At 38.8% G+C, this 23264-nt stretch overlaps 1 protein-coding gene across 1 annotated transcript in view; it reads left to right on the top strand.

Annotated features, from left to right (window-relative positions):
- Positions 1-18823, top strand: part of LOC309409386 (neural-cadherin-like) — a gene marked incomplete at its 3' end in the record, with an annotated part of 65340 nt that extends 46517 nt beyond the window's left edge. Inside the window, exons 22-33 of the mRNA XM_082005529.1 lie at positions 958-1235; positions 2066-2280; positions 3274-3401; positions 4063-4190; positions 6380-6503; positions 7065-7245; positions 8156-8322; positions 9096-9360; positions 11134-11314; positions 12283-12527; positions 15192-15346; positions 18422-18823. Of these exons, the coding sequence (XP_081861655.1) occupies positions 958-1235; positions 2066-2280; positions 3274-3401; positions 4063-4190; positions 6380-6503; positions 7065-7245; positions 8156-8322; positions 9096-9360; positions 11134-11314; positions 12283-12527; positions 15192-15346; positions 18422-18823 (2469 nt within the window). The remainder of the gene's footprint in view (positions 1-957; positions 1236-2065; positions 2281-3273; positions 3402-4062; positions 4191-6379; positions 6504-7064; positions 7246-8155; positions 8323-9095; positions 9361-11133; positions 11315-12282; positions 12528-15191; positions 15347-18421) is intronic.
- Between the last annotated feature and the right edge of the window lie 4441 nt (positions 18824-23264).

Below are 23264 nucleotides of genomic sequence, written 5' to 3'. Positions count from 1 at the left end.
GGGTCTGCCTGATTCTGGGAACCAAACAGAGATATCTTAACTTACCACCTGCCTACATCTTACTGTATCTTAAACAGTTGTGTAGATTACGAGACTCTTCAGAGTGACCAAGTAGGAAATACTAGAGACCGATAATATTCATGAAGCATTAATGATGGCTTCTTTTGCATATTTATTGAATTACTGCAACAATAATATAGAAAATTGTATAGATTTCAAATATTCTGTGCCATAATATATGGCAGGTGAATTCATCAAAGTGGTAACAAGGGGATTGCTTCACATATTTTAATGAAAAAATGTTTGTATTAATTATATATCACCTTTCAATATTTAATGAATAGTTCTAGTGAGTAATTACCAATAGTTTACAGAAAACCAATCATAGCTGGAGAATTTCTCCAGTAGTTTTTGTACACATGTTTAACTATAAATATAGAAAATAAGTAGCACTGAAATTATTCATTGAATTGCTAAATAAATAATATGTTTGCATTACCTCCTTGGGATATAGCTTGACAACAACTGTTTCTACTTAGCAGAAAAATAATCCATTGTAATACTGTAAAGCAGCCAAGGTTGTTTATGTATGCTATGTTTTTCTATAACAGTATTCCATTGCTGTCTAAATGTGCATTATAGACTCCACTAATGGTGATAGATGTGGGCAGCAGACACGAAACTGCATTGACAGGATACATCATGTTGTTATAAAGTATATTTTATGCCTCTGGGGACATGTTTTTCAATACATGTTACAATATTTGAGGATATACTGACAATTGATTATAAAGGTCAAAGTTCTTACAGTGGTGAATTGAGGTGACTGCACAAGTTTAAAAAAAAAAAAAGAAGCACTTTGGTCTATGATGGCTTAGATTTTTCAGAAATTAAGGAGTAAATAAAAGCATTCATTAGGAAGAGACTGGTGATGTGTTAAACTGTATTTTCTCTTAGATCCAGTCAGCCTTGCAACTGAACATTTCACAGATCGATGTAGATGAATGTAGGAGTGCAAATTGTAGTGAGGGCAACGGTTGTACAAACTACCTCACCATGAGTGACATCCCAACAGTGACGGATACTGGAAGCGTGTCGTTTATCTCGGTAACAACCACCATCAACGCGGTCTGCACCTGTTCAGCCAGGGACCGAGTTCATCAGTCTTGTTCCTCCTACCCTCAAAGCCCTTGTCTCAATGGTGGGATGTGTATTGACTCTTTGAATGGTTACAGGTGAGGAAACTTGTATTGCAGATTCTCTTACTTTTTTTTCTTCATTTTTAAAGTGTCAAGCTTACAAGATACAGGTCTAAAAAAATCATAAATGTACTTCTGACTGAAGGCGAAACAAAAAAACCCACGAGTGCACTGGTGTGTAGATCGAATGACAACAGAATCTTTACTAACAGCCCAATAATGGTGCTCTAGTCCTGAAAGCAGTGGAAATAGTGTGTGAGTAAGAAAGAAAACCCTGGGGAAAAAACAGTGGTGTAATTAACACTTCGTTTTTTTAAGAACACCTAATTCAGTACGAAGGAATGGAAGGTGTGCTCTGTTTTTGTTTTTCTCCTCTTTTTCTTTTCCAGAAGAGTAATAATAAGGGTAAATATCAGTGGTAGCAGCAAGGATGTAGGGGGAATGAAATGTAATTTCAACAATGGGTAATAAGGAGTTTAGGAAACTTGCTGGCATGCACCAGTATTCCTTTAGTGAAAACAGACTGGTTTATTCTAGCTAGGAATTAACCTTGAGTTTTCTCTGTAATAAACTGACTAATTGATGTTTGGTGTTCTCTGTTACTTATTTAGTGAAAAAAATTGATTGTTCTCAAAAACATGGCCTCAAAAATACTTTTTTTGATAGACATAGTATAGTGCATAAGTATGCTTTGTACTCTTAAAGTATTTTAATAATTGCCAAGCACCCCTGAGACTCTACTAAAATCTTGATTGTTTCACTATTATTTTTTTACTGTGATTTAAGTGCTACATTTGGTGTATGTGAAACCAAAAAAAAAGTTGAACATTGAATTTTAACTATTTTTTTTGTTCGTGCTCTTTCAGATGTCTCTGTCCTGCTTCGTTTCATGGACCAGACTGCCAGCAGACTAAGCACAGTTTCCATGGAAATGGTTATGCGTGGTTTCGTCCCATCAGGCCTTGTTTTGAAAGCTCACTCTCTCTAGAGTTTATTACTGTGGTTCCAGATGGACTTTTACTATACAGTGGTCCTTTATCAAATCCAGAACATGGGAGTACAGAAAACTTCATTGCAATAGGTACTTCTGCAAAACAGTGTGAAAAAAAATAAATGTCTTTTGGGAACGGGTTGCCTTTGAACAGTGTAGTAGTTAGAGTATGGATTCTGTCTTTCCATCTCACGAGATAATTTATTTTCTGGTTTGAAAATATTTTGAAACATTTCCTAGTAGGTGTTTCTTCTTTGATGTCTATTTTTGTAGCCTGCACGTATGGCTTTAGGTCCATCACAGAGTTGTAGAAATCAAGGGGAAAATAGATTGATATGTATTAAAAACAAAAAAATCCCCCTAGGAAAACTGTAGTGCTATAAAGGAATTCAGGTACTTTGAAAATAGGTTGCGTGATTAATGCAGTCTTAGTTGCATGTCATTCTTACCTAGTTTGGCGAGAAAAGAAATCCATTTAAACTGCGTTCAGTCTTGGGGCATTTTTGCACTTTTTTTTAAACAGGCAATGATTTGATGGATGAATCCAGCCCCAGCAGGCCACTGTAGGAAAATTTATACACAAGTAGAACTTAGTGCTTTATGTTGATGCATATTTAAAAGGTTACCACTGCTTATTTTTTGTGAATTAATACACAAGATGCACAGTATGGTTGGTATATTTTCCTAATAAATTGAAATGTAAAGTTGTTGGATATTGTTAATCATTAACCTCTTTTTTTGCTTTGTTTTGCAGTTACTTTTAAATTTGAGTAGAAGATGGGAGGGAGTAAAACCTGCATGTGTAATTGTTTTAGAGCATTATAAAATTGCAGATTGCTTATCAGGAATTACTTCCAGTGTTTTGAAAAAGAAGTGGCACAATCTAAAGTCTAAAAATACTATATTCAATGAGTATTTCTACATAATAGAAGTAATAGAATATAATTATAGTTATTTCTATAGTGAACCCTACTTTATGTGACCAGCAGTTGCCATTAAATCAGTACATTCACTAACTGCTAAAATATCCAAAATGGAAAGATTATCGTAGCTGAATTTCATTTCTTTTTTGTGTTGTATTAGAACTCTCTGGCGGTATTCCTGTGCTGAAGATGAGCCATGGCTCAGGTTTTGTGATGCTGCAGTTTCCAAGTCACCTAAATGTAGCGGACAAAAAATGGCATCAATTAGAAGTCAGAACCAATGGTCAGGTCAGTTTTTTGATCCTCCTCCTCCTCCCCCCCATCAGGATATTTGTATTTCCCACAGCATTTGCCTGTGCAGAAACAGGAGGGTAGAATCACAGAATCATTAAGATTGGAAAAGACCTTTAAGATCGTCAAGTCCAACACCACCATGCCCACTAAACCATGTCTTGAAAAAACAGACCGGGTAATTACATGTATTATTCTAACTGGGCTTGTAGATTTGATTGCTAATACGAATTTTGGGAAGACAGCATTACCAATTCCAAATTTACCTATGTTGTAATCCATATTCCAGGATCAGAGGAGTCTTTTTCCTCTTTTTTAAGCTCTGCAACACACGTGGAATGTGCATAAAGGCTTAGTTATAATTTGCACATTCAGTGTACACATTTAGACACTGAAATCAATTACCTATGCACAAAAAGCAGATAACTATTTGTTTGCAAATGCAGTTACAGTTTTTGTGAAACTGTTTAAACTACTCAGAAGCATAAATGAAATGTAGTTGGCTTTACTGTGCATTGCAAGATGGAAAACAGACCAGGAAAAAACCCAGCCCTTTTTGTTTGATGGTATGCAAAGAGAAAAAGATGAAAATTTGATATAACTTGTTTATTGAATTTTACAGAAATTCTTAATTCAGTAATCCTATGTTTTGGTGTAGGATGTTCGATTCACTTTGGATCACTGCAGTGCAGCTGTTGTTTCAGAGATAGAAGGACTAGGCAAATGGCTGTCCACTGAAGATCGTACAAATTGTGAAGTCTTTGGGTCTTTTCCACGAAGAGCAAGGTATATTTCCGGAGATCCACCGAAAGACAGTTTATTTTAAGGCCTTTAAACATTTAACTATCAAATTGAGGCAAAGTAGTTAATAACTAGGAGCATAAAAGCATTTGCTTTTCTGTAGAACCTTCTGGGCCAAGACTGGACCTTAAAGCACTAAACAGATTTTAAGGAACCAGTCTTCCTCCAAGTAGTGTTGTACTAAATGACAACCCCAGAGCACTACATGGCTAATACTGGAGCTTTTGTGGGTACTCTGTACCACCCCTTACACACAGGGTTTCTCTCACTTTATTTATCAAGTCACTGTAAACCTGTTCTTGAAAACCTCACAAAATTAGGCCAGTTGACTCTTCAATGGCAATAACTCCGGATCCTCAACCAATCTTCCTATCTGATCAGTGCAAGCCCGAGGGCTTCTACTCACAACCTTTGGTGAACGTATTGAGGCAGAGTAACACATCAGGGTCTCTGGTTGATCCAAGGCTACTGCCTTCATAGCAGAGTCAGGGGATGTGCACATGCATCCATACCTCAGCTGTTCACTTCACAGCCTGGTATACTCCTATAAACTGCTGATTAAAGTAGGCTGGTGCTGGTGTGCCCGATTGTGGGCTGCAGCGTCTCATAACGAGACATACAATCCCCCGTGTTTCTTTTCCAGCAAAGTAATACAGCCAAGGTGCAATAATGATTCTGATGGTTTAAATTGCTTGTACTGTTGGGTCAGCCCCAGTTAAAACTGAAAAAGTTGCAAAATCTTATTCAAAAAGCAATTATTACATTCAAAGCAGAAGGATGTGTTCAGCTGCATTCTGCAAGGGTTTGGATTCAGTATACCTCAGTCCTTTCAACTGATGCTTATTGCCCTTGCTGATGACACCAAGCTGGGAGAAATGATCAGTATTTTGCAGGGCATGGCTTGGAATTAAAAATTATCTCAGCAAACTGAAAATAGGACCTGGAAATATACTGTATTTTTCCACCACAACAAAGGCCAAGTACTGTACGTAGGTGGAAATAATTGGCTTCACAAATATAGAGAAGGGAAGAACTGCTAAGTATCAGATGGTAGTCGGCAAGCGAGTCAGCAATGCCACATTAACGCGAAAAAGGCAAGCACTACACAGTAATACCTCAACTTGTGTAGATCTCTAAGACATGGAAAATAATTCTTCCACTCTGGTTAGCACTGTTGGGCCTCAGCTGGAGTCCTGGGTCCAGTTTGTGCACCACAGTGCAGGTTAGATGTGTACCAACTGGGTATAGTCCAGAGAAGAGCAATGACTGTAATTGGCTTGCCTTGAGAATAAGGCCTATCAAGAATGAAGGAACTGAGGTCATGTAACGGAAAGAATGGAAAATTGAGGAGAGACAGAGAGAAGAATACTATAAAGAGGATTTTGACAATCTCTTCTTTACAGGGCTTTAATTTACAGTGAGGAATGTTCAAGTTATATTTTAGGGAAACCTTTGTACTAATGAAGATACTTCAGCTGTGGAATAGATAGTCCCAGCAAGTGTTCTGATTAGCATTGGGATTAAGCCTTGTCAGGAGATGCATGGAGCCCTCTTGGACATGAAAGCAGCACACAAGAAATAAGAAAAATACAAGAACAAAGGAAAACAAAATAGTGAGTTGATAACTTGGGGAAAAAGAAACTGTGAGGACTAAAATATATGGAATTCTTTGGCTCGGAGAGATGACTGGGAGACATTGCAGAGCCTGGACATGTGTACTGTACCTTTTAGATCACATTGACTCAACTTTTAGGTTTCTGGCCTTTGTCATACGCAAAACAGTTTTTGCTGTAGTATTCCTACAGTATACGATGAAAGTGTATGCACAGAAGCACTTTGAAGGAGAATATGGTGTCTAGAATTTCACAGCTGTTCCCAACTTGAACTCGAATGTACCCGAATTGTAGTAGTGTCCCACAGTTAAACTCCCACTAGACTTCACTATCATGTTTAAAAAATAAATTACCCTTTATTTTAAAGGGCCAGCTTTTGCTCATTGACTGACTGTATTTCAGAGAAAGAAGGAGATAAAATAGTTGCATTTTTTTGTTATTTTACAAAGTCTCTATTATTTGGAAGTGCAGTGTAGATGTTTATTTATGCGCCTTAATATATAATGTCTGTGTTTGAAGGTAAATTCACATCTATTTGTATTATTCATATAATTTTTAAAGGTATTTGAATGTGAACCATGTTCTACAGCTGGGTGGTGTAAAAGAATCGTTACCATATTCCTACCCACAATTGCTGCACAAACACTTTTCTGGTTGTTTGCGCAATTTCATCTTGGATACTCAGGTAAGAGAAGTGTAACATTTTGCTTTAGCAAAGGAGTAAACGTCTTTATTAAATTTTGGGGAGATTTGTATTATACCAGAAACTTTTCCTTCCATTAATCTATATGATGCCAGTGTAAAATACAAGAAAATTCTGGATTTTTCTTTCATAATTAGAATAACTACCTTGAAAAGTTATTTCTCAGTTACAAACAGATGGATTTGTGAGCCAGAAACCGTGCCTTTGTTTATCCCCTGCTTCATGCAGCTGTCTTCCAAGCTTCTTTGAGCATTCGGGGAACTTCTGAATGGCAGTTGTATAATGGTATATTTATGCCAGCTGTCTGCTGCTTTGTTAGGAAATATTAAGGATTTTTTCCTTTTGTAGTGAGTTGAGTTTATTCAAAGGCAAAATATGGTCTCGATAAAATAAGTTGAAATCTGAATGTCAAAAAGCAAACGTAGCATCTTAAGCAATGCAGATGAAGAACAGACTGTTGTGTGGTATAGCTATTTCTGTTTACGAATGAAGCATAAGTGTTTCTTAAGTAATATTTGGGTGTCATACAATTTTCTCTTGAAGGTATATGACCTTCAGTCTCCTGCAGAGTCTCTGAATAGCTTTCCTGGCTGCACACTTACAGATGGGAGCTGTGAGACCATGGGGTCATCCTCCTGTGGTATTCATGGGAGGTGTCTTGGAGATTGGGGCTCGTTTGCTTGCCATTGTTTGCCGGGCTACTATGGCTATCGATGTGATAAAGGTGAAGTCTGTTTTTCTGTTACATTATTGACAGGGTGGTAAACTTTACAGTACAGAAAACTTTAAAAGTTTGCAGGTGGTGGTTGCTGAGGTGGTTTCTGATGTTTACGTTGTGTAAAGCCATATTTCAGTGTAGTTGCCAGCAATCTTTAAGAAATTCTTTTCTGATTCCCTTTGAGAAATTACTTTCTCAGTATCAGATACTTTTTTTAGTCCTGAGGGTGCTTGTGCAATAACTGTATAATGGAGACTGCATGACAAAAGAATTGTGAACAAAATTATTTGTTCTTGTCATAATTTTTTGAATTTGTATCTGTTTACACTTTCAGAAATATCTAATAACCTAAAACTTAAATGTGAGTGTGCCAGTACCACTTACTGTGCAGAATTAGAACTACACAACTGGAACCAGAAGTTACTGCTCTGTTGGTGTCTGGAAGAGACTATTGGCTTAAGGATCTGTGCTTTCAGTATAGTAGGATCTTTTCTTTAGCCCTCATGGAGCCAAAGTTCACAGCAAAAAGATGACTATAAAATAGCAGGTTGTGAAAATTGGTTGTGGTACTTAATACTTTGTCTGCAGTCTCTTCTTTTGTCTTGGTCAGAGCTTCTGCTTTCCTGCTGTCATCCTGTGTGAGCTTTGTAAGGAGAACCACAAGCAGGATCAAGTCAGGAGGGAGATCACCTCTTTACAGAGGAAGATGAAGTGGGAGAGTGATGGGGGAAGTTCTGGAAATTGATAAAGGGACATATCCCAAAAGACAAGTTATGTCTCATGGATCCATGCTGTGCATTACATTTTTTCTTTTATTTTCAACTCTTATTGTGAAAATAATAGAAATATTAATATTTCCGTCTCCCTACAGAATGGTTTACAGAATGGTTTAAAGGTCTTTATTCTGTCCTTTTAGTTGCCAAAGAATATACATTTGGGCCAGGAAGTCACGTTCGCTGTCAGCTTCCCGTCAGCGTGCCTGCCCGCAGGACACTGTTTGAAGCCATGATTAGGACACGGCAGCCTGACAGTGTTATCATGAGTACGTTGTCTCGAAATAAGGATGAACACATCACCTTGCAGGTGAGCAAGGCATCCCAGACAGCAATAGCCTAAGTTACATCAATGCCAGTGAATAGTTAGCCCAGAGAAACATTAGCTTAATAGTTGGAAATAGAACCGAAAACCTTATCTAAGCACAAAAACTTTGGAATTTGTTTTATGGACACTTACAGATCTGATCCTTCACTTAAGATACTGACTGCACAACAATGGTATCCCACTGGATTTCAGAGGAATTTATTGCCAGTTACAGTGAAGTAGAGTTGCTGTACAGAATAGGATGAGTAGTGTGTCTGCCCTAGTGTCCTATTCAGCTGTAGTCATGAGCGTCTAATTCTGCATAGCTCAGACCTGCCAAGAAAGGTGCCTGTAGCAGTTCTAATGATGGCCGCCTCTCAGAATGACAACCTGTTCATTTTATACATGCCACTGAATGAGTCACCTCTTCAGCCAAGTTGGTTTGACCTGTCAGTGTAGAAGTGATACACCAGATTCTCAACCATTTGAAGAATCCCATAAATTTTTCTGAGAAGCAGGGTAAGATTACTGTGAGTGAATTACAGACTAGTGCGAGTACACTGCTGCCAGTATTTAGTTGAGTTCAGTAGCACCTGAAGTATCTTTATGTTACGCTGTATGTGCAGTGTAAACATACCCTAAATGTGAACAAATGCTTTAAGATTGATGATTACATACAAGTCTTAGTTCAAGTAATGTGACAGTTACAGGTCAATACAGAATGTCAGGTGATGACTTTTCTTTTTTTTCTTACTACTTTGTTAATTATCTACAAGGTTGTTCAGGGATTCTTAGTGGTCTCATATAATCTGGGTGATGGAGACTATTCTGTAAGCCTTCCCTCCTACCACATTGATAATGGTGAATGGCATCATATCACACTGGAGAGAAACGAAAATGAATTTACTCTTCGCCTTTATGAAGGAGGTGGGAAGAGAGAAATTCAGAAAGCACCAGGAATATACAAAGAGATTGTGATTGACCCCAGCAGCTTGGTCCTTGGAAACACCTACCCATTCAATTCAAACAAGAGTTTTCAAGGTGAGGAATTCTTGATCTCACTGTTCACACCTGTAAAAATGAAGGTTTATTGGTACTACATGGGCATATTGCGTGAAGCTTTCTTGTTTAGGTAGAGCTCAAAGTAAACAGATGTCTTGCATGACACTTTGCAAAAGGGACAAATAAACTGTTCTGACTAGAAAAAGGTACAGCGGGGAATTTATATGCAAATACTGTTAGCTACTGGACTTGGAACAAAGATGGTAACCTCTTCACATGAGTGCGTGTAGAGTATTTGTAACTGGAGATCCACAAGCGCCTCCCAGGTGGACTGTGGGTGGCTCATTCCGTTAAATGCACAGAACTGGTTCGTAGCATGGTTCTGTCCAGCCCATTCGGCAGCTCTCCTTCCCTACCAAATACAATTGTCCCTATGCTGAAAGGAATATTTCCATTTTATATGTGCATTGCATAGCACATGAGCAGCTCTTGTTTATTCCCTTTAGGAACCTTTGTATTATTGGATTTTACAGTCACTCAGTTGAAGCATTAACTAAAATTAGAAACGGTTTATTGAATGAGAGCTAACAATTTACATTTTTAGTAACTGAGTGGACAAAGTCATGATGTCTGTTTAAAAAACAGATCAGTTTTCAGCCTGGAAATTGAATAGTTACACAAAGGAGAAATACAGAGAAATGTAAGGTTAAGTTATCCATAACAGCTTTTTACTCTGTTCTCAGTTGGCAGCTCACCCTTTGCCTAAAATCACAGTGTAAGTAATGCAGTTACACGGCATGTGTTTTATACTGACAAGGAAGACACATGCCATTTCTTGGTTAAATGTGCCTGGTATTTATCACCTCTCTCTCCCATGCTGTTCACCTCTTTAACCAGATTCTAGTGAACCCATCTGAAACAAGGTGATGATGTTTTCACCAGATAGAAGTATTTCAGTGAATAACACAAAAGTGCAAGGCGAAAACTTATGAAGTGTATATGCATTAAACAGAATAACAACTTACAGCATAAGTGTACTACAGTTATTTGGAAAGAGATTGTTTTCTACTGTTTCACTAGAAGTATTCCAATAACTAAAGTTTATGCTGAGAACTAGGGACCATATTTTTAATTTTTATTTATGGGAGTAATAGTATTTATTTTTAAGTAAATAGATCAAAGAAGTCAAATGGTTACATCAAGATCTTTTCAATTAGGACAATTAATGTTGCTGTTACGCAGCTGAAACTTAAGGGCTTTGAAGTTACAAAATATACTTGATTCATTGAGGTACATGCTTTTATGCTGAAGCATCTCATGCATATGAAATTAATGCCACACATCCTCAGTACAAATCTATCAGTGACTCAAGGCTGTTTCATTATTATTTGTGGTTTGCTCTTCTATAAAGTTAAGCTGTAAACTACAATTAAAAATCAAAACACAATTTATACAGGTACACGTTGAAGAATATTACAGACTTTCCACATATAACAGATTTTCCACAATATTTGGACTTTTCTATTGAAAACATAGTGAAGAGATATGTGTTCTGCTGTCTTGAACACAAGTAGGTAGGGGCCTGCAGCAGCACTTGGTTCTTGTGGAAAACACAGGGCGTCTTGATCAAAACTTTAAGAAATTCAGTCAAAAACCAGAGAACAATGCTACAAAGCTTTAGATAAATTCAGTGCTAGATTTAAACTTTGGTAGCCTGTGTCCTTTGTAAATATAAACTGCCAAATCTTACAGCTGCTTCAAATCATTCTTGCTGAATGGCTTTTAAAACAGTCTCTTTGTGCCTTGCCTCAGGATGTATGAAGGATGTCAGATTTAATAACTACAGGATCCCTCTGGATACTCGCGTGAAGGAGCTGGTGTCAGTATTAAGTGCCCAAGGCGTCAAAGAAGGCTGTTCTTCAGAGGCTTGTAGGAATAACCCTTGTAACCAGGAATTTATTTGTATTGATTTGTGGATGATGCATGAATGCAGGTAATTGGTGGAAATAAAAGTACCTCTCCAGATTCAGGTGGGAAAGGGTGGATGTGCAACTTGAAGGCTGCCACTGGCGATGTCATCACATCAGTTGAACCACAGTGAAACACTAAGGTAGATGCCTGCATAGGCGTCAGGTTACCAGAACACTGTCCTTCTAGGTACTACCCTTAGCTGATGTAAATAAGCGTATCTCCATTGATTCTGTAACAATTGCAGCTGCCTGTCTTAATTGAAAATGTTTAAAGAATAGCAGCAAATCCAGAATGTTTGTAAACCCTGCAACCTAGGAAAAGAAGGTATGTTGGCTCAAGTGGAGTGGAACACTAGCATGGCTACCTGTCTCGTGAAGTTCGTGCTGTGCAACGTAGGTGTGCTTTCTTTTGTTAGAGTCTGACTTTGTACACTGTCTTAAGCTGTGACCTCTGTTCCCTTACAGGCCACTTCAGTTGCCTTAGAAGCACCACATCACTAAGCTCAGAGATCTTGTGTGTGACTGGGGCTGAGGTTAGGACAACGCTAATTCAAGTTAGTTGTGCTGTGAAAACGTACACTTTAAGCATTACTGCCAGCCACTGTCCGCACAGAGTTTTCTAGAGATGTATTTTTTTTCCTGGAAGTTCACTGTGATGGAAACACAAAGAACACAGCATAGCTTATTCTGCCTAGACAGAACTGCGCACCCTAATCCATCTTTTTTTCACATGGGTAATCTTGCAGAAGCCAGTGGAACTACTGGAGTTCTGAAAGCCCCAGATGTAAGGGTTTAAAGTTGTGGAGCTCACTGTTGTATGACTGCTTTAGAAAAGATGATAATCCTGTAATTCTAAGTAACTTACTTCTAGTAGCTACTTCAGAAACTGTATACAGAGCGTCATCAAAGACTGTTTTAAAATCTTAAATGCTGCCTTTCATGCCTACTTTTCTCAAAGTTTAATGGTTTCATTTTGCCTTCGTCTTTTCAGTTGCCCTCCGGGACACATGATCATGGAGAATGCCACTGGTAGACAGTGTGTCTACACTGCATGTGCTGAAAGGCCCTGTAACTATGGTACCTGCATCTCGCAGTCACCAACCAAGTTCCAATGTCACTGCCCTGATGGCTATACTGGACCTAACTGTGAAATCACACTGGCGGTCTTTCGCAAGGATACAGGCCTGAGCTTTAGTTCCATGTTTGCCATCTGCATTTGCTTTTTGGCGCTGTTAGGTAGTTATGGCAACTACATCTTGTATTACCTTTGGTGAACTCATTTATCCATCTTGTCCTGAATGGTCGTCATCTCATCCTCCTGCTGAAAAACTCAGTTTCCTAATGGAGACTTGACTCTGCCTTCATTTCTTTGCCATGGTCTGAGGTCTATCAGTAACTTATTCTTCATCCCCGTGTGCATATATTGCTAAGTGAATCAACATTTGTGAGTGGTGGAAAATCTTTGCAGTTTTATTTTCTGCACATTTTCATTTCATTGCTAAGGAACTGTTCAGATGCATAATTGGAAGCAAATTCGATTAAACAGCAAGAGTAGAATTGCTACCAGACAAGCATTGTTTAAAATACTACTGAGCATGAAACATATTTTTCAGTCTAGGAGAAATACAGTCTGATAGGCATAGACTTGGTCAGACAGGAGCAATTTCTTGCGTCTTACCAGTTGTGTCACAACTCCTAACAGCTGCTTTTGGCTTCGTCAGCCATTTTCAGGCTTAGGCATTGGGTCTCAAAAAGAAGAGGAAAGACAAAGAAGGATCTCACTAGTCAGGAAGGATCAAATCTTTGAGTCCTTGTTTATTCAAATTTCATGAAAGTTTGCTTGAGTAAGGACATAGGATTTTTCTCATGGCTTTTACAGCATTAATTAAGTTTCATTCAAGTCATAGCAAAAGTATGGAAATGTATCATGGACTATTTTGCATCCATCTGTAGCCACCTGAAATACCATCACTCTCCCCAACTCTGCTAGATACTATGTTTGCCATGCAAATACTAACAGCTGATAATGTGGGAAGCTAACTGGTTTCATAGCTTTTTGGAATCCCAGTTAGTTAAAGCTGACCAGAGATTGTTATGTTAAACAAAGGAGTGTTTTTTTTTTTTGCTGTGTCAGAGCAGTTTTATTGTGAGTGACTTCGTGTTGCTGCCTGTGCTTGACTGAACTTGGCTGAAAAACCTGTAACTTTTACCTAATAATCCTGCTAATATTTCAGGTCTCAATTATGAGTTAGAAACAGTTGTTTTTAACCAAGTGGTGTGCATTTTGTGAGTTTTAGTAGATGTTGTTAACAATAGTATTATCACACAAGTAACGTTTGTTAAAAGAAGTTTTAATTCCTTGTTCTCAAGATTTCAGATGCCCTTTCTCTTACACAGCTTCCAGAAAGTGCTAATGCACTTAAAAGTGATTAATTCATGCAGTTTTAATTATAAATGTGTAAATTTCCAATATATTAGAAGAGCTGTTTTTCTGACATCTGATTACATGTTTTAAATTCAAATATGGAACCACTCTGTAAGTAAACCGATACCAGGGCGCTCCACTTCGGTTCGGTATCACACGAACCTTCCCCACCCCTCCTGCCAGGAGGGGACTTCAGCTCATTTTGTTCAGTTGAAGACATGGTGATACTTGGGAGCTTGCAACTGCCCTACCACTAATGCAATGGATCAAAGAAACAATAAACCTCACAGAATGCTTTTAAAGACACAAAACCAGGCAGGAGCTTACACTGTTGGTATCTGTATGGAAGAGATACTATCTGCAGTGGGGATGCTTCTGGTTTACACTCTTGTTATACTCTTGGAACATGGGCTATATTCATTTTAAGCATTGGCTGCTGCTTAGCAGAGGAAAAGAATAGAACACTGAAAGACTTAAGTATCTTGAGATCAGCTCAGCTAAAAAATGACTGCCAAAAAGTTACCATGTGAAAATCTGTGTGACATGTTCTCTTAACTGGGGGTGGGGAGCAGGGTGGAAGAGGTAAAAGTACATCTCAAACGCATCGATTCAGCTTGAAGGGTGTAGCTACACAGCACCGTGCAGGGCGTAGACTTGCGTGTACACCGGTTTCAGACCCAAGCTCATCTAGATGCTGCTCCACAGAACTGCACTCTGTCGTGTGGATACTGTGTAAGAGATTTAGTCTCTTTAATTCACTGCACTGTTAGTTTATGGTATCCAATGGTTTGAGGTCTTACTATGAGGCTTTATCACTTTTTATAGAGTTGGTAACACAGTGGTATGCAACTTTCTATTTACATAATGTTCAGTATCTGATGTTGAAGCTTTACAACTGTCAGTTTGTAAAATGCACCTCAGCATTTAAGAATAATGTTTAAATTCATGGATGTTAAGGCAAAATGTGCCTGATTTCTTTTCTTTCTAGTAAAATATATAAAGTAATTTCCTCTTTTGTCTCGTGTCTTCTTGTGCTTCATTTCTGTGTAATTGTATGTTACTGTCAACACATTGTTACTTAAGTGCTACCCCTTTGTATGCATTTTCTCTCACAAAGTTTAACTCGATACATTAAATAGGCCTCTCAACACCACGTGGGTCATTCGGTTCTTCAGTTGGTTGTGCTTTGAACAAGTACAAAGTTGTTCTTTAAAGGGTATTTTAAAATGCTCATTAAAGGCCTTTTCTTTCATGTTCGCTCACTTGTAACTACATTGAAGAGTGCAAAAATCAAACATCAGCTGATTTGCTGAGAAACACAAAACTACAGCCTTGCTGCTGGCTCTGACAGCAAACCAGGGCTGCAGTTCTCCTGTAGAACGGCTGCTGCCTAAGCCATCCTGCAGTAGTTTTGTATATGAATGTTTTACTTGTTTCTGAATGATGTTCTGTTTTGCTCCTGTGTGTTCACACAGCTCTGTTCAGTGCTGCATTCTTGTGGGCTCGCTGGAAGACTGGCAGAAGTCTGAATGGAGGAGTTTACCGCGTATCTGCGCATCATGAGGATTTGGAGGACGTCAGAGAAAATATCCTCAACTACAATGAAGAAGGGGGTGGGGAACAAGACCAAGTAAGGATCACTGTGTTACATTACAGTTGGGAGGGCACTGGTGGCTCACTATTCTAATGAAGAAATATTTTATGCTTTCTTTATAACTGAGGACCTTAGCCTTTGTTCTGTGGATTCATTACTGCAACTGGTACATTAATTATTTGCAAGGTTATGTACACAAGGGTGCGTGTTTCGTAAGCGGAGAGAAGTGCCTATCAATTTTTAATTTGTCTTAAAGCAAGTGATCCTATGTGCATACTTAAAAATGCTTGTAGAGTGAGTTTAGCAGTAAAGAACTAACAGCTGATAGTTTTGGTTTCATGGCTGAAGAGCCACTGAGGTTCTCAGTGGTAACTACGGCTGTAGCACCGAGGGCTTGAAAGAGCCTGACGTGAGCTGTTTTTTATGGAGAGTTTTGTTCTGGAGACTGCTCATAACAGCAGCGATTCAGACTTGACTTGTTAAGAAACCGAGGTACCACATTTGTTCCTCTTAGTCCCTGAAGCACATGGTGGTTATGGAAGAAACTTTCTGCATTTTTCTGTTGTGGAGAAAAATACATTAGCGAACACAAGTCGTGTTTATACTTACAGTAGACCAGATTATACCTAAACCAGACAATATTAGCATTTCTGCTAGCTGTTTCAAGGATTTCTACATGTCAGTTTAAGCCAGAACTTTGGAAGAAAACTGTAGATATTCTAGAGGAGTAATTTAAATAGATTATTTGCTGATCCATGGACATTTACTATGTTTAAAAAAGGTAAGGAACGTCATTACTGCCTTTGAAATTGTTCATTTCATAGATTCAGAAGGTGATGTGACCCTGCAGAGGTAATAAGTCAGGGTGCTGATGTGATGGATCAAAAAAAGCCAGTGATTTAAAGAACTGAATGTGACCTGTCCCAAAATTCCAAATATCTTCAAGAATTTTTAGTTATAAAATGTTTTACAAGGTCACTTGAGAAAATATTCTTACTTGTAGAGGATCCTTAATTTCTTGATGAATTGGTGAAAACACAGGGACATTTTCCATGTGATAACACAGAAAGCTGTATGCATAAATCCTGTTTTCCTCAGGAAGATTAACTCCCTCTGCAGCACTTTCCACTTTTACACCCCGAAGGTCTGTAGATTGAGGAAATCCACAGTTACTGTATGACATGTTTAATTACTTTTGGACAGTTCTTATAAGCCGGGGAATCAAATTAGTGACTTGATCTTCATTTGAGGCGGTTACTATGTCTTGAAGAAATGCTGCTTGGAGTGAAGCCTTTATGGGTTCTGTATACTGTTCTGAAATTACTCAGATTTGACAGTTGCTGGCATTACAGCTAAAACTTTCCAGTATCCTTTTCAATATCTAATTGTTTGTCTAGATTTAAAAAAACAACTAAATTCCCAGAATTACAATAACCTAATTGTATTCTAATGTTACCTTAACAAAAGGATCACGAGGTTGCTTGGACAACAGAGTTTTGTCTTGGTAATGTTAGCAGAGGGTGGGACTGCAGGGACAAGAGGCTGTCTCACTGAGGAGTTTCTGCACCTGAAATAAAAACAACTATCCCTCTGAGAGAAATTAGGAGTTCATAAAAATTGTAGTGGATTACTGCACTGTTGAGTATATACTTAACAGTATATACTTAACACAACTAAAACACTGGTTGTTAAAAGCCAGCTTTGGAGCTAGAGGCAAGGATTGACTCAGGTTTGTAGACTGCCCACAAAGAATGGTGTATAGTCAGAAGAAATGTGTCATTTTAATGAACAACTAATAGCAGTGAAAGGTCATTTTAATATCACCGAGTTCACTGAAGGGATGATCCTTAAATCTGTATTTGGACAAACTCCTGTTTAAATTTTGTACAACTAAAAGTTGCCATGTTTTATTGATTATACTGGTAGCCATGCTGTTATAAAATGCTCACAGTGGGATCATACTGTAGCTTACACTGAGAGTATGCCTGAGATTGGCAGCTGTGCTGTACGTCTCACACTGTTCATCACTAAGGGTGTTTAGTCTCTGGATGAATGGAAATAAGCAGCTATTCTACATTACAGCCCTATCCCAAAGCCTAGTCTTGCCACTTACGTGGCTTCTTGATTGTAGGTAGGTTGGGTTCATTTTGAAGTTCTCTGTCTCCGACTGAAATTTCCAAAGGCTCACCAAGATTACCTAGGAGATGTGTGTTGTGCACAATTCAACATGCGAGAGAATAATTGTTAACCTTCTGGAATGTGCCGATTTGACACCTCTGTCACTGATGGCTACTATTCAGATGCATAGCATGAGCAATACAAGTAATTACTTGTTTGCTCTAATGAATTCTGTCTTGCACAGTCTGTCAGTGGTGTTCTTTTGCCTGTAAGTCAGTCCAGAGACAACCTTTGGACTGCAGGAAGGTGAAGGATGCTGCAGGACAACAGTTTCCTTTCATTCAGCTAGCATAAAGATTCTGATCAGTTAATGCAATTACCTTTACGGTGCTGGCTTTAGTGACAGAAGCTGCACTTCAGGAACTGCGGCATAATTATCAGACAGCATTAACTGCTGCTTCACTAGAAGGGAAATTTTGTGTGTGTGCAATACGTAGTTGCTTGGCTTTTACAATCATGCCATAGAACAGTTACTCCACAGACTGATAAAATTTTAACAGAAATCACAGCAGATGTTTGAACTACTAATGCAGAAATTTAACATGCTATTTGTGAATATCCTTTCTCACCGTTGTTGCCAGACTTGTTATCAGTGTTTAATGATGAAAAAATACTCAGATCCGAATTTCAGAACAAAAATTGGGGCATTTTTGTCCCTTTTATGTAGCTTCTAACAGGAAATTAGACTTGATTTTAAACCTAATTGTAGTAGTGTAGGCTGTGCAGGTGTTCCTCACTCATCCTCATCTGCTTGGTGGGCTTTGGCTTGCTTAGGCACGTTGTAGGTAGCAGAGTTAGTTGAACAAGCCAATCCTTCATGTGTTCACACCAAACGGACTGCCTCGGGATTGTTCCTTCTTTATTTCCACTAGAACGTGAAATTTTGGGACCTAGAGAGAGTACCGATTTAATGTGAACCGTTTCTCACTCCAGGATGCATACAACATGGCAGAACTGCAGGTGTCTATTCATGCCAGCCCAGCCTATTACAAGAAGAGACAAAAACCAACAAAACTGCAGCATTCCTTTAGTGACGCGTCCCAAAGCACACAGGAGCAGACCAAAATGTCAGCGACTACAGAAGCCTCTTTTACTAGTGGAGACTTTGGTTGGTACTCATCAGATGTCAGCGATGCTGGCCGTCCTGCCCAGGCTGCGCCCCAGGACTCGCTGCAGGTGTTCTGCACCGAAGGAGAAGGCTCGGTTGCCAGCAGTCTCAGTAGCCTGAGCTCCTCTGGACCAGATGAGGGTATAGAGTTTGATGACATTAAAGGGTGGGGACCAAAGTTTGAGAAATTAAGTGAACTGTACTCCCATACAGATGCAGACCTGTAGGCTACCAAGTCTGCTATTTTCAAAGTGGGGTACTTTGTCATTCACACGCAGTGTTGAAGGAAGATTCTGTTGTCACTAAGGTAATAAAGGACTCTTTGGGAGATCGTACGTACATAAGCTAAGATGGTGCTCAAAGCATGAAGAATGCATGCTGTGTGTACTGTTTTCAGTAGGAGCAGTAGCAGTTATTTGATGGAAAAAGCACATTTTCTTGTGAAAATAAAGTCCATGTCGTATTACATCCCTCTTGTTTCCCTGACTGAGCCTCAGTTACGGTACCCACTCACTGGACAGAGTGCAGATCCAGGTAAAGGAATGGAGCAGCATGGATGGTGATCTTTAACTTTGGTTATAACTTAATGAAATCCCTTTATGCTGTCGCATAAATGCAGAAACTGAATTTAGGCACAATACGTCAAGTCAGCTGCTTGGAACTAAATACTTTTCTTACTGAAAAGGCCAGGTTTTCTAAGACACTAGCCTTAAAGGTCACTAGTTAGGAATTTCAGTAGCAAACACCACAGTTCACCATAATCTCTCATTCCTAATGGGCTACTAAACTGAGCCTAAACTAAGGACCAGCCAGAACTGTGTTATTTGCATCTACATCCCGCCCTTCATGTTTTGCTACGCCTCATTTCATTGAAGCATGGCAAGAATTAGGTTTGAGAGGCTGGAGATGGACCGTTTTAATAGAAGCACTGACCAACTACAAGTGTAGCCAAGTGATGCCTTGCCAGGAAGAGCTGAAAGGAGACACAGATGCATTTTCAGTGAAGGAAAAACCCAACATCTCCTGCATGTCGTTGAAATAGTGTCTTTTGGAATGGCAGAAGGCTGAAGGTCTTCCCTGTATCCAAAAAAGAACTTCACTTAGCACTGGGACTTCTAAAAATAAATTTTGTGATAAACAAACCCTGCCAAAAAGTCTAATAATTCAAAGATGGTAATTTTCCAAAAGCCATGAATGACAGCACATAATAATACAAGCCTCCCTCAGATGTATTTCTGTAGAAAATCAGGAATAACTGGGGACAAAGAAACACAGGGAAAAACAGCGGTTACAGCGGGTAGAATATTATGCTCTAAATTGTCAGTCCCTTTTTCAGACCATTTAATGTCTGGCTAGTAGTCTGGATTTTTTTTTTTAAACGTGACAGTATTTGGAAGAGAGAAGGCTCCATACAATCAGTTTTTTTTTTTAATTGTCACCATTTCTATATGTAAATGGAGTGAAGAGCAGCAAGAACAATCAACCTTATTTTGTGCTGTTTCTTTATAAAATATGTAAATGGTATGATACTACAAGCTGATAATATGAATATATCATAGATTCTAAGATAATTTGTTTTGTTAAAATAAAGCATAAACCAATGTATTTTAAAAGACATTTCAACTGCTTTACTTACAGTTGCTTCTGTAGCTTGTTTCAGGTGGTCTGGCTTATATATATATATAAAAAAAAATAAAACACCCATAAACAAATAGGTCAGTGCAGTCTGCAGGCTAGATGAATTTGCACATTTCCCAAATGAGACATATTCACACAGCATCTTGTTCTTGCATGTGTGTGTGACACACTTTGGAAAATCACAATCAACTAAAGGGTTACAGACAGCAGATAATGTGCCATTTTCATCTGGAAAAGCTAAATGCCATTTTTACCCATGCCTAATAGCTTTGATTCACAGATGGTAGTTAAGTCTATCATTTTGTAATTTTACTGATACATTTACCAGTGAGGAGACATAGGCTAAAATACCTTGTGATGTTCACAAGTCAGCTATGTCAGCTTCTGTATTTCATGATCACAGCAGTCACAAACAGGATATGGAAAATGAAGTAAATATATAATGCACAAACATCTATTCCTTCCCCAAGCAGCAGTAATTTTGTCTGCATACTTTGTGTTTTTTCCATAACTATGGATATGTTGTCATTTTGGCTGGTTTTAATTTAATTTAGCTTGTAAGCTCCTTGGGGCAAGGACTGTCTTTGCCTGTGAAGTGTCATGCATATCTAAGGTACTGTATAAATAATAAATAAGCCTTCTGTATATGATGTCTCTTCCTTGCGTATGCTCAAGGTTGACTAAAGCTTGGATTCTATTGAATGACTTCTCTCTCAGCTTTGATCAGAGACTTCCACAGACACGACTCAACGCTGTTCTGGCGGAAAAGCTGAGGGAAGCAAGAGTTGCTTCTAATTGCTGCGTGGACCCGGGCTCTAGTTACGCGCTCAAAAGACATGTTACCGTTGCAGAGTTTTCCCGAGTGCTGCAGCTGGCTGGGGCCACAGCCCTGTACTTTTCTCAGATAGCCAAGTGCTTTTTGCATGTAGCATGGTCGTGGTTTTTGCAGCAGTAGTTAGTGTAAGGAGGAGGAAATCCTTAACTTGACATTCAACTCAAGTTGTGTAACCCATAGGCTTATTCCCTATTCTGGGATTTTAGGTGGTGAGAAGCAGCTGATGTGTAGGATGAGGACTGTGATCCTTATTACAGCTATGGCACTAATTTGTAAATAAACATTAATAATACTCACCATGACCTCAGAGCTACTTGTGTAATTGCAGTTAGACATATGTTTTACAGAATACACAGTATAAAACAAAAGGTCAGAAAACATTTTAGAACTGCTTGTTTTAAACTTGTGTAGAGACAATCTCAGAATAGGACATACTGACTTGCAGCTGCCATCCCCTATTAAAACCTATTTTTCCTCTTTCTAGGGATTACTGATTAGTTCACTTAATTTACCTGTTTTAATTTGCATGCTGCTCTTTTAATTACTGTGCAATTTCTGAAATAATATCTTCACTTGTTCCACATCTACACAGACGTGTACAAACATTTCAGTACCTCTACAAAAAAGCTTACCGCAGCATAGCACTGATGTCGCTCAAGAACAGGGACAGCTGTCTTGAAAACAGAAAGCTTTGCAATGGGTGAGGGGGGGAAGAAAAAAAAAATTGAATTAAAAAAAATCACTGGGTGATTTTTTTCCTAGGTAGTGGGATTTTCAGTAATCCGGTACTTCTATTAATCTTCTTCCATGTTCTTTACCGACTTTAAACATGTAGTAAGAACATATTATTTCGTATAAAATATTTGTAAAGGTCTGAAATGTAAATAATCATGTGGATATTAGTATTTAAGCTGTCTGCCTGTCAACTACATTAATCTTTGTGTTTTCCCCTTTTTAAAATAACATCCCAAGTATATAACATACAGCCAAGCCATGCCAAAGCTGATTGTCCTTAGGTCTGACCTACTAGCTAGTACCAGCAGGTTTAGAAGGAAAACCAGAGCTGTAGAAGGAGCAGGATTAGGAAAAAGAAAGTTGAGCATTTTCTTAATTATAGAAATGATAAAAAACATGGGCATTTCCTGGGGATTTGCATTGGAATTCCTGGAATTGCACCATGCTATTGCTAAGTGTTGATGAACGAGGAGGTTTTGAGAAGCCTGGTTCTCTGGAACCCTGAATCCCCTCTATGCAAGCATACCATGGTATGATAATATCCCTTTAATTACGTGAATCTTACAGAAGTCCGGTCTGTACCCAATTCATACTGGTGACAGAACTCCCCAAAACCTCACTTTCATAGTACTACACATGCGAAGGTGTGACTGCACCCGGGCACCACAAGCGAGAAGACGACAGGCTGGACAGTTGCGCGCATAGCTCCGCACCTCCCGCTCCTCCCTGCCGCCGGAACGCCTCGGCATTTAGAAGCCCCCAATTCAAATAAAGCACCTCATACCTGTAATCTCTTTCTCCCACGGAATGCCTGTTCCTTTTCATCAAGTAAGAATACTAAAGCTGGAGGTACGATGTGGAAACAAGCGGCTCGCTATTGGTCAAAGGAAATTACATTTACTGAAATGGAGTAACTAACCGCCTCAGTCTACTGACCTTGCTGAAGTTAAAGTGTATTGGGGGATGACTGGTAAAAATCATGGCTGACTGATACACCTTTCACTTGTAACAGAGAAAGGAAGTCCAGCAAGCTGTTAAAACACAAAGATGATTCAAGAAGTCAGTGATACATGCAATGGTAACAAGCTTGAGAAAAGTCAAAAGTCCCTGCTGAAAAATCCTTTGCTTTCCTCCATATGGACTGAAACAAAGCTGATTCCCTGACTGCACCTTTCTCAATCCATCCCAACATACACCCAACCAAAAAGTGACTTTCAAATTACGCAATTTATTTAGTATACAATAGTCATTACATCTCTTTACAGCAACATATTATAAAATAACTATGTTAGAACTCACCGGCAGAACACTGAAACAAGAAAAGAAAATATACTTATGGATCTCAAAGGCTTATCTCCCCTAAAAACATTCCGGCTACTTGCTAACGTTTTGTCTCCGTGATCTAGAAAGTCGTTCACACCACAACGCCGCTGACGATGCGCCATTCCCATCGCTAGGTA

The sequence above is a fragment of the Phaethon aethereus genome, assembly GCF_964289735.1.
Source record: "Phaethon aethereus genome assembly, chromosome: 13".
Lineage (NCBI taxonomy): Eukaryota > Metazoa > Chordata > Aves > Phaethontiformes > Phaethontidae > Phaethon > Phaethon aethereus.
This window is presented reverse-complemented; position numbering and strand designations above follow the sequence as displayed.